The sequence below is a fragment of the Trichechus manatus genome, unplaced genomic scaffold (assembly GCF_000243295.1).
Source record: "Trichechus manatus latirostris isolate Lorelei unplaced genomic scaffold, TriManLat1.0 scaffold00197, whole genome shotgun sequence".
NCBI lineage: Eukaryota > Metazoa > Chordata > Mammalia > Sirenia > Trichechidae > Trichechus > Trichechus manatus.
The window spans coordinates 346445-358601 of NW_004444133.1; the positions used below are offsets into that span (position 1 = coordinate 346445).

A 12157-nucleotide genomic window follows, 5' to 3' on the forward strand; every position below is an offset into this window, starting at 1 on the left:
TCTAGGAAGTACCCACAGTTGTGCCCCCTATGTTATATATATTATATGAATATAGATGCAGCACACACAAATATGTGTATACATTTCCTTACAGATACGCCTATACGTGCGCAACCATACACTCACACATGCCTTCCTATACATATATCTGCATATATATCTACCTATGTATGTTCATTTCTTTAGTAACTGTTTGAGTCATTTATTTGGATCTGTGATAATGTATTAATTATCCTGAGTATGAGTATAGGAAAATCAAGCATTTTATTTCTTCCCGTTAGTAATCAAGGGACCTGGCTGAGTCAATTTATAAATTGTTTCATAAAAAGGAGGAAAAGATGTGGTTAATTCAGAAAATATATAAGCCTATGGAATATATGTTTATATTCAAGATGAAACAAGGTTTACTTTTGGAGAACAGTAGATTGAGAGTCTTTAACTTTTGCTACATTTTTTTTTTTTTAGTTGGGTCATCTTCAGAAATGAAACACTTGGTTTTTGGATTAATTATGTTGCTTTACCTTTGCTAATTGTACAGAGGTTAAAATGATCTGTTGTTGTTGGTTGCCGATGAGTGGATTCTGACTCACGGTGACCCCATGTGTGCAGCATAGAACTGCTCCATAGAGTTTTCAAGGCTATGACTTTTCAGCTAGTAGTCAAGCGCTTAACCATTTGAACTACCCAGGAACTCCTAAAATGATCTAGAGAATATGAAAGCTCTTATTTAATAATATTCATGTTAATAACACATTAGGAAATAAGAGAGAGAACTACAGTGAATAAACTTTGATGCCTGCTTTCTTGGAATTAAGACTCGGGTTTTGGTTTCTATGTTTTGCTATTGTGGGTTTTTTTTTTTTTTTTTTAAGAGTGAGAAGAGAGCAGTCCTTCCCCTAAGGATAATCCATTGTAGAGAGAGTAAAGTACCAATACATACTTTAACTCTTGATTATCTATTGTATATTCATTGAAGGATAATTTTAATTCTGAGGTGCAAGTGTCAAGTCGTATGTTTTTGTGAATGTGAGTTTAATCAGAACATAATCAGTTAGATATATCTTCTGTTTAAAAAAATCTCATGATGGATTAAAGGTCAAATGCTTTGAGTTATCCATATTTATAGACCCAGAAAGATTATAATTTTTCATGTGCTAAAAGAAAAGAATTTCCATCTTAAAATTGTTCGAAAGTGTCATCAAGAACTATACAGGAAGTACATTTGTAGGTGAACGTAGGAAATCGTGAACCCCACAGAGTTAATGCAATCAGAAAACATTTACTGACCATATCTGTATATGCACACTGCTAGTGGTTAAGAGCTTGGCTGCTAACCAAAAGGTTAGCAGTTCAAATCTACCAGCCACTCCTTGGAAACCCTATGGGGCAGTTCTACTCTGTCCTGTACAGTTAAACTATGAGTCAAAACCGACTCGACACCTAACAACAACAACAATATGCTTAATATTATACGTCATATGGAAAGTGGAACGTATGTACTAGAAGACGTAATCTTTCCATCAAAAAACAACAGTTCATTGGAAATGCTCATATTTCTAATTAAAAACTTTTAAAATGAGGTCCAGAGTGTGTTTAAAAATAAACTTATACAGCCTGGGACTGAAGATACTGATAATCCTAAGCTAAAGTTGATTTCTTGTACTTGTACCAATATTCTAAAAAGTAGACCCCCTGATAAAGAAAAAATAGTTAAATTAAGAAAGCCAATATAAATGTTACATAATTTGAAAATGACACAGATAAATTCAACATTAAATAGTGAATCAAGATTCTCAGCAATGAAGTCTTAGCATATTACCAGTTACCAATATTACGTCTTTGTTGGGTAAGATTATACTTATACATGTTTTAGAAAAACAGAAAATTGAAAGTTACTGAAATAACTACTTTATGATGTTGAATAAAAGTTTCATGAAAAATAAATTAGGATTATTCTTCCATTGAGAAGAATAATACTTTGCATTCTGTATTCTTTGAAATATGTCTTAATCAGTGCCTTTTTATTTTCCTTTCATGGTTTATTTTTATTCTTTATATAAGCACTGTTATCATTTGAATGTTATAAATGATAGTGTTATGTTAATTATTTAAGTTACTAATATTCCCTGCTATATAAACCACTGAGGTGCCCTTTGCTCTCAAGTCTGAAAATGTATTATGTAAGACACCATTTTATGCTTCCACTCAGAAATTCACATGGGTAAGTAAAGTAAGTTAAAATTGTCATCTTTAGTAGTTGTTAAGGATAAATTATCCTACATAAATAGCTTTTGCTACTTCTGCTTTGTTTTTAAACCGTCAACAAGATGTTAGGAATTTATTCATAGCAGCTGTGTGTATGTGTGTGTAGAATTAGGTAGTAAATATGTTAATAGTTCTTAATGTATTACATTGGTATATTTTCATCCTGTCTTTACTTTTCCATGGGAAAATATGAGCTTATTTCATAACAGACTTGAGCTATTTTCAGTGTAATGAAACCAACCATTTGCTGTCAAACTGATTCCAACTCATGGTGACCCTTGTATGTCAGAGTAGAACTGCACTCCCTAAGGTTTTCAATGGCTGATTTTTGGCAGTAGATTGCCAGGCCTTTCTTCTGAGGCATCTCTGGGTAGACTCGAACCTCCAGCCTCTTGGTTAGTAGCCAGGTGTGTTAACTGTTTGTACCACCCAGGGACTCCATTTTCAATATATTAAAATATTTTTGGTCTGTTTATCCTGCCTTTCATGTTTCTGTTGTCTTCAGCTGAATATATATTGATGTGTCTGTTTGAGGAAATTGTCCGTAATACCAAAGGCATTACCATGCTTTTCAGATAGACAGTGATGGGTAAAAGTATATAACACTCTTATCCCAGCCAACATATACAACCATATACAACTGCCAAGATCATAGAGAAAGAGAAGGAGGCAATAAATGTCCTCCAACATCTCTCATTTGTCCTGAGGGGTAGCATTAGTATCAAACTAACTGTTCCAGACCTTTATAAAATAAGTTTCGATGCTACCAAGAGTGTGAGATATACCTCCTGTCACAAATCCACTTGTTTATATCAGTGGGTCTCTAGTTTCAGAGAGTTTTTAGTCAATGCAAACAAATGAAAGTATTAGATAAAAAACTAAAGCTATAACTACCTTTCATTGTTATAGCAATAAATGTCATATTTTGTTATTAAAATTGTTATATAAGGATTGTTGTTGTGTGCCATCGAGTTGATTCAACTCATAGTGACAATATAGGACAGAGTAAAACTGCCCATATAGTTTCCTAGGCTGTAAATCTTCACAGGAGCAGATCTCCAGGTCTTTTCTTCCACAGAGCAACCGGTGGGTTCAAACCACTGACCTTTTGGTTAGCAGCTGAGCTATATGTGTAAAAATCGTATTATCAATTTATGGTCAAGACTGTTATAGTTGTAAATGTGAGTGTGTCTTATTAAAATACAAAGGCGACTGAAAGCATGTATATAAATACTAAAATTTAGTTTTCATTGTGTTAATTTAATTGAAATTTTCCTTTATCTTCAGATTTAAATTTTTTTTCTTACCTTTATTAATAGGTAGTATAGATCAATCAGTGTTAAAAGAATTACCCCCTGAACTCCTGGCAGAAATTGAATCCACTATGCCACTTTGTGAACGTGTGAAAATGAACAAACGCAAGCGTAGCACAGTTAATGAGAAGCCAAAATATGCTGAAATCAGTTCAGATGAAGATAATGATAGTGATGAAGCTTTTGAATGTAAGTATCACATAACTTTATTATTATTTTAGAATTTAAAAAGTAGATTGGTGTATTTGTTTCATTCATAATTTGGGGGTTAGCAAGACTGCAGTGACCTTAATTCTTAATAATATGATATAGCTAGATTTTTTTCTTTATACTTTAAAAATGTGTAAAAAATGAGATCAGTTGGCACCAAGAAAAAATTTAAATGAGGTAACGCAGATATGTGTCTTATGCACTTTGCAAACATTTATTGAGCTCCTGCTATATGCTAGGTACTAAGAATAAAAATACTAATAAGGTGTGGCCCCTGTCTTCAAAGAGCCTTCAGTCTAATGGGGGAAATATATAAAGAAACAATTGTAATACAGTGTGAAAAGTACAGTAACAGTAAATCCAGGGTGCTATGGGAGCACATTGAATTGGCATCAGAATCATACTGGGGTTCAGGGAAGGCTTACTGGAAGAGGTGACACTTGAGTTGAGTCTTAAAGGACACATAGGAGATAGCCAGGTGAAGAAATACTTAAAACCATCCTATCACTAAATTATGAATGGATTAGCCACATTGCAAATTATCTGTGTGGTTTGGACCTGGCTTCTCCTTTTTGCCCAGCTGTGTCCTGGAATTCCTCCCTTGTTTCACTGTTTTCCAGAGCTGGCTTCTTCACTACACAGCTACCTCTCTACAACACTGTGATCACCTGTCTTTGCACTAGACTTGCTATACCTCGCCTGTCTTCCTACTGGTCCACTGAAAAAGTTCTTCTCTTTTATCCCTATCTTCCTTCTTCTGGAGCAAGAGAATTGAGCCTAGCCAAGAGGGGTCAGCAACCTTGTTTGACTTAAACGGCATTCAGTGGAAACAGACTATGGGAGATCTTCACTGGTGTGCCAACTGACTTAGTCATTATGACCAAAAGAAGTGGGAAGACCACCAGTGTATTCTACCTTTTTCACCTAGTGTCCGTAGATTGAGGTGTGACAAGCAAGGGCAGGAAGGACAGATGCATGCTGTCATTTTTAAATGTATATTGCTGATGGAAGCCCTTCACCTTCTCTTAAGTTTTTAATCGCTGTTTATTTATTCTAATCTTTTTAAAGTTGTGCATTCGAGCTGTGAGCAGTAGACTATGAATACTGAACAAATCTGAACAAAATTTTAAAATTGCAATAAAATATATAGTAAAATTAACTTGACATTTAATTATATGTATCATTGTTATAATTTGTGTTTAATTTATCATAAGATGTACTTACACACAGTATATTTAAATGCTAAAGTTAATACTTTTTCATTATAACCAACCATTTTGGTCATCTGGGGACATGGGTAGCTCTGGAATGGGAGAGGAGAAAGGAGATTTGTTGGCCCAGGAACTCACTTCCTTTTATATACATGCCTCTTTTTCATTCTACCTCCTCCCCCCTAATACATCATCCACTTCTAGAAGGTACAGCTGAGAAGTCCTCTAATTGCAGTTTGATTTGAAATCACATGTCTACTCCAGTTGATTGACAGTGGCTACATGCATTGCTAAGTTGATGAGATTTTTGAAGCTACCTCACAGTTAAGTAGAAAGAATAGCATAATCAGAAATGCTCACCAAGAGTAAAATAGGGGGAGTAGAGCCACACATGACTAATGTTTATTGTCATTGCTGCCGCTGTTGTTTTTCTTTCTTCCTGTTATGAGTGAGATACTATCTCACCTTACAGGAGCACATAGCTTCATCTTAAAGCTATGTATTCCCTTGTTTCTATGCCCAAGTAAATTGGAATACTATCCCTGCCTGTCTCCTACTTCTTGCAGGGTAATGAGGGAAATGGAAAGGAACCTGAGCTTCAACTCCTGCTAGGAAAAAGGGAAGTTTCCCTGGGTTTTTAAAGAGACCTCAGAGTAGCTTCCTATTTTTCCCGGTTTATTTCTATACAAGTAACTATAGAAAAGTCAACCCTATGCCACTGATTTGGGTGATGAAAAAGTCCAATTGCTAGTTGACATAAACAATCATATTGTCACTATACCACAACAAACACAATGGTAGTGAGAAACTAGTATAATATAAAATGTAAAAATATTATGAGAATGTAAGGAGCAAGCATTATGCTGCTTTGAGAGACACAGACTTTTTGAAACCTAAAGTTTTACAGCAGGTTAATCAAATTGGTTTCTTAAAATCTAAAACTAAGGGGACTGTTTTGTTGAAGAATAGGGGGAGGATTAAGGGGTAACTTTGAAATTTGGGCCACACAGGTTTGGATAGCTGTAGCACAAATAGAAGTTCACTAGGTTCCTGGGGAAGAGGAACATAGAGGAAGATAAGCTAAAGAGAGGTGTAGGTGAAATTTGAAAAGGGGCATGGAGAACACCCCCAAGTAATATTTTACATACCTCTCTATTGAGCCCCTACCCGTCCTACTTCTTCCAGGTTAATCAAGAGAAGGAGAAAGAACAAGCTAGCCACAATGAGTTGGGATACTGATAATGTTATTTTGACATACACTGTATCATAGAAGTCTTTTTAAAATTGCCACCAGTTTTTATTCAAATTACCTAAAGTTTTATGAATGTGAATTGAAAATCTCCAAAGTATATAAACACCTGCTACCAACACAGCATATTTGTATGTAATTGCTGACAACTATAATATTTTCAAGCATTTTCTACTTATAGAATTAATGCTATATATAAATAACCTTTTTTCTCTGTGACATATATATGCACACACGCGTGCACACACACACACGTATATCAACCAAACCAAAAACTGGTTGCTGTCTAAGTCGATTCCAACTCATGGCAACCTCTTGTGCACAGAGTAAAACTACATTCCATAGTAGTTTTCATGGCTTTGATCTTTCAGAAGCAGAATCTCCAGGCCTGTCTTCCAAGACACCTCTGAGTGGGTTAGAACCACCAACTTTCAGCTGGTAGTCGAGTGCTTAACCATTTCTGCCTCCCTGGGGCTACCTAGCTGAAAGGTGGTTCACACCCATTCAGAGGAGCCTCAAAAGACAGGCCTGGAGATTCTGCTTCTGAAAGGTCACAGAGTTAATTTGTGTATTGACCATAGTTAGGAATTCAGAATAGAGGCCAGTCACAAGGAAGCAAGGGAATCACATTTAGATCAAGAGACTAGAAACTATCTCATTGTCAGCCACAAATAAGTAGTCACTACACAACCAGAGTATGATTCCAGGATAGAACATATCAGTCCTTTACCCAGGTTTTAACTTGGTGGTGTTACACTCCAGAGCAAATATGGTAAATATTTGTCACTTGTACTGTCCTCCAGCTCTTACTGCAGACATCTGTAATCAGTCTTTCTTGTTGAACTATGATGCTTTCCCAGGCCTCAGAATTCTTCTGAACGTAGTGCTCTAGGCAGCTATTACCAGTTGATCAGAGTTGATTTGTCAGATGAAATCTGTTTGCCAGGCCTGCCTGAAGGCTCCTGTCAGTACTGATGATTATAGCAAAATGCTTAGACCTCTGGAAGAATGGGGGAAGGATTGAAGGTAACATGCATACATATACTTATGTAATGTAGGTAAGCTTAAAAGCTTTTCTTCTTGGATTTAAGCAAGCCTAGGGTCGCTATGAGTGGGAATTGACCCAATGGCAGTGGGTTTTATTCTTGGAGAACTGAATCCAATATATGAATATTTATGACCATACACATTTATCTGTTTCTGTAGGCCTATGATTTTAGGTCATTAGAGTCTATGGAATGTATAGCTGAGTTGTGGGTTTAACTTAACTGTTATTTGATGGTATACATGGCTTCCCATATTCCATAATACTTTCTTAAAAGTTGACCAAACCCTATCCCCACCAACAACCCAAATGCTTTAATGTGCTTCTGTTTTTCATCTAGATCTAAATGTTGTTTTAAAAGCCTCAATTAATGCTGAAGTTTAGATATAATCTTTACTGACTCACTAAGTATCCTTCATTGCAATGAGCACTGTGGTTTTAATTCCCAGAACTTTCCTGTCTATATTTATTAGCAGAGTTCATGTAAAATCTTTAAAATCCAGATAGATCATGCTAAAATTAGTAATACCTTTTCTATACCATAATTTAATCTTCTAGATAGAATGACTAGAATTCACTAGACCCACAGAATGCAGATTTCTCTCCCATGTGGTACATTTGTAAAGTACAAGTTTTAATAGTCTCTTTAAATGAGGTAAATTATTTGTCATGGGGATTTGCTTCTAGCCTCTAGGAAACGTCATAAAAAAGATGATGATAAAGCTTGGGAATATGAAGAGCGTGACAGAAGAAGCTCTGGGGATCATAGGAGAAGTGGCCACTCTCATGAAGGAAGAAGGAGTTCGGGTGGTGGTCGTTATAGAAACCGAAGTCCATCGGATTCTGACATGGAAGATTATTCTCCTCCTCCCAGCCTTAGTGAGGGTAATTCATCAGTGTGAACAGATTTCTTACATAAACTGACTTAAATTTAGGGCTTTAGTCTTGAAGAATGTGTCTTTTTACAAATTAACAACTAATTTTAATTAAGACAAAAGTATATATTTAGTTTGGATCGCAGTGATTATTTTTAATTAATGTTCAGAAAGAAAATAGAAACAAAAACGGAAATATTGTAAGTTGTCGTTCTGCATTGCAATATCTCTTTGTGTTCATTTTAGTCGCTAGAAAAATGAAGAAAAAAGAAAAACAGAAGAAAAGGAAAGCTTATGAACCAAAACTAACACCTGAAGGTAGCTTTTTAGTTCACTTTATTCATAGTCTTCTGTTGTTGTAGTCTACTTTGAATGTGGATATAATGGGTATTTTTTTCTCTGTTGCAGAAATGATGGATTCTTCAACTTTTAAGAGATTCACAGCCTCGATAGAGAATATTTTGGATAATTTGGAAGATATGGATTTTACTGCATTTGGTAAAATCATTTTAAAATATATTTACCCCTACTGTGTGTCCAGATTTCTGTCAATTATTCTAGAGGATATGGAGACATAGTCTATGCTATCAAGAAACTTGAAATCTAGTCATAGAGTCAAATCTAGTTCATGTTATCAAGAAATCGAAAACTTTAGTACAAAAGTCAAGTACTAAATTCATCAAGTATTGACAGTTATTGTCTTAAGAATTAGGAGAGTGAAGCTATCACAGTAGGTTAGAGTAAGGAAATCTTTATGCAGGTGAGGCCTGAGTAGGCCTTAGATAAGGAGGGTACTAATATGCACAAAGATGCAGAAATAGGAGTCCAGCCATTACTCTAACAGCCATTGAATACTTAACTGTTTGCCATTAGTTTGATAAATGCTAGAGATGTAAAGATAAAAAATTCCCCAGCCCCACCTCCCCAGCCCCACCTCTAACAAATGCAGAATCTAATATAGAAAATAAAATAGTAAACCAATTATGGTACAGAATTAATGTTATGTTCATCTAATACTTTTACAATAATGTATAGATTATAAATATAAACATGTTATGTTTATAACAGAGTGCTTACAGTGTTTAGAGCTACCGTCAACAATCTTATGCCACCTTCAGATGGTACAAACACTAGTGCCTAATTAGATACAAAAGTCATATGGCATACGTTAATTCTGATATGAATAGTCTTTCTATGTAGTAATGCCTTAAAAGGTATATTGTCCTTTATTTTAAAAGTATCTATGTGTTTTGTAAGAGTTATTTGCCTAAGTATTATTAATGCTTTTCCTAATTGTTTAGAGAATCAGTTTCATCATTTCTAAAATTTTCCAATCCTTGGCTGAGAATTGGTCCTGTATATCATTTAGGGTCCCAACAAGAAGACAGATGACATTCTCAAATTAGGATAATTTGAAGAGGATTTATTTAAAAGAGATTAATTACAAAGATGGGGGCAGAATAGTACCAGAACCCAGGACTAACAGCCATGGAACTGTAACCACCCCTACATCCAAAGGAGCAAGGGTAAACAGAAGTCACCAGAACTCAGTTGGAGAAAGAGAGTAGTGGAGTAGACTGCCTTGAAAGAAGCAGTAACCTTTTGGTTAGATAGCCAGCCTGAGGAGACCTTGCAAGGAAGGAGTCAGGGATATAAATACCCTGACCTCACTCTCCTTCTCTTTGATCTTCTGACAGGGCACCCCACTGGCTGAACCCAAACAGAAGCCAGAGGGCATGGGAGACTGTTGATGTAGTCCACACAGGTCAGCCTCCTGGGGCAGAGAGCATGGTTGAGAAGGGTCAATAGTATATCTAAAGTAGTAAAGAGAAGTTATCTATTGCGCCTTCCATCCTAGTCAGAACTCTAACTTTAATCCCTGTCCTCTTTCATCCAGGGTTGTTTGAGGTTTACAGAGACCTCTTACACTGTTGTTTGTTTAGCTTGTTCATACCTGTTTGTGTCCACAAATTTTATTAAAAAGTTAAACTTACCGTTTGGAACTGTTTCTTTTACCTAAACTATAGTTTTTTTGGTTTGGTTTCATTTGGTTTCTCAGGTGATGATGATGAAATTCCTCAGGAGCTCCTCTTAGGAAAACACCAGCTTAATGAACTCGGCAGTGAATCCGCTAAAATTAAAGCAATGGGTATAATGGATAAGGTATCTCACTTAAGTAAAATTTATAGATTTACTTCATATCTAATGTTTGAAATTAGTTTAAAGTTGTTGGTAAATTACAAAGTTTACAGAAGTAAATAATCATGAAAAAATTTATGGTTGCCTTCTTAGAGTCTAACTGAATTCTTTCTTTTTTTAAAAAAAGATACCTTGAATACAAGTAATATTCTGCTGCAAAATATTATACAGAAAATCATGTTATTGTATGGAAAAAGGCACGGGCCTAGATATTTTCACACTTTTATTTTTTAATTTTTTTCAAACATTTAGATTATTTAAATGCAGAAATACACTAAAATTTTCTTTGACATTTGCTTTAGTCATTTAGAGCCATAGAAGAGTAAAGCTGCAGCTTCAACACATTACTTCCCGTGCTGTAAAATGTTACAAATTTTTTTGTGCGTAGCCTCACTGCTGTGGTCTTCATGATAACTTTTGTGAGTTGTCTTTATTATGAGCTCCCTGTTGCTTAAAAGTAGTCTCATTGCACCCATGGAATAGCAGAATATTTTGTCATTCGTTGATAATAACTTGGAACAGTAGTGGCAGCATCAAGGAGTGGCTTCCCATAATCTTTATCAGCCATTATGCACCCCCTAAATTACTACATGATAACTAAGCAAAAAAAATTTCAAGACGAATCCTCTTTCCTCTTCTTCCAACCAAGGTCCCTCTTGTATAGAATTATCTACTGAGTCTTAAGTTTCTTGGTCTATAAAGTAGAGGTAATGATTTGTTCTTAAAAGAATAGTAAAAGAATTAATAAAATATTATGTTTACCTATGGAATTGATTCTAAACAATTGACTAGTTCTTTTCAATTTTATAATTTTAAAGTAGACTGGAAAATATTTTCATGTTTTTACAAAGTTAAAATGCAATCAGTTATTCATTGTTTATTTGTTTATATATTGCCTATATTCCTGGTAATAAATGTGCAGTAAACTTGATTTTTAAATCCAGATAGATATGCCACGTATGTAGTCAATGAAGAATTAATGTGCTGTTAGTTCACACTGACATTCCTATGTGCAGTTAGGGAAATGCTGATTTATTTTATGCATAGGGATATAGCATCAGTTTTCTGAGGTACTAAGGAGCCCTGGTGGTGCAATGGTTAAGAATTCGGCTGCTAACCAAAAGATAGGCAGTTCTAATTCACCACCTGCTTCTTGGAAACCCTGTGGGGCAGTTCGCCTCTGTCCTACAGGGTCGCTGTGAGTCGGAATCAACTCAACAGCAATGGGTTGAGTGTCAGTCTTAGTTATTTATTCCATAAGTTCCCTAATTACATGTAGTTAATATTTCTTACTGTTTCAAAGGCTAATTTGGTAAGTATTTTCAAAGGGCAGAAGTTTTGTCAAAAGTCTCAGTTGTTTTAGGGAAATTATCTAAAGCAGTATTTGGGGGAACGGGTGTCTGTATTCCAGCATGAGTAATCAAACTGGGCTAAACATCAGTTACTTTACTAACCTCTCATTTTACTTTTCTGGCTGAGTTGGTTGAGTGTCCTAGCTGTATGCTAGGAGTTCAAAAGGAAAACTATTCAGTTAAGACATTATGAGTAATAGTTGCTTCCGGACAGATCCTTCAAATGGACTACTAATTGTTCTAACAGCGAGAGTCCTTTGTAAGAAATGAAGAATAGGAGACATTCGTAAGAAAACAGATTTCTACATAAATAAAAGCAACATTCATAACTTTCAAAATTCACAATTTCATGATTCTGTTATTCAGAGTACTATCTTGGATTTTATGATACCTGCTGTAATGTAGAAACAACATTATAATTAAATCAACAGATGAAAT

General features: G+C 35.2%; 1 protein-coding gene across 5 annotated transcripts in view; it reads left to right on the top strand.

The window, feature by feature from the left end:
* The window catches only part of NIPBL (NIPBL cohesin loading factor), a 213703-nt gene that overhangs the window by 145652 nt on the left and 55894 nt on the right, over positions 1-12157 (top strand). For 4 of the 5 annotated variants that reach the window (XM_004387886.2, XM_023742000.1, XM_023742002.1 and 1 more), the window contains 5 exons: positions 3585-3767; positions 7981-8178; positions 8415-8486; positions 8577-8666; positions 10228-10331. In XM_004387886.2, the coding sequence (XP_004387943.1) occupies positions 3585-3767; positions 7981-8178; positions 8415-8486; positions 8577-8666; positions 10228-10331 (647 nt within the window). The remainder of the gene's footprint in view (positions 1-3584; positions 3768-7980; positions 8179-8414; positions 8487-8576; positions 8667-10227; positions 10332-12157) is intronic. The other variant, XM_023741999.1, reaches the window with a different exon arrangement.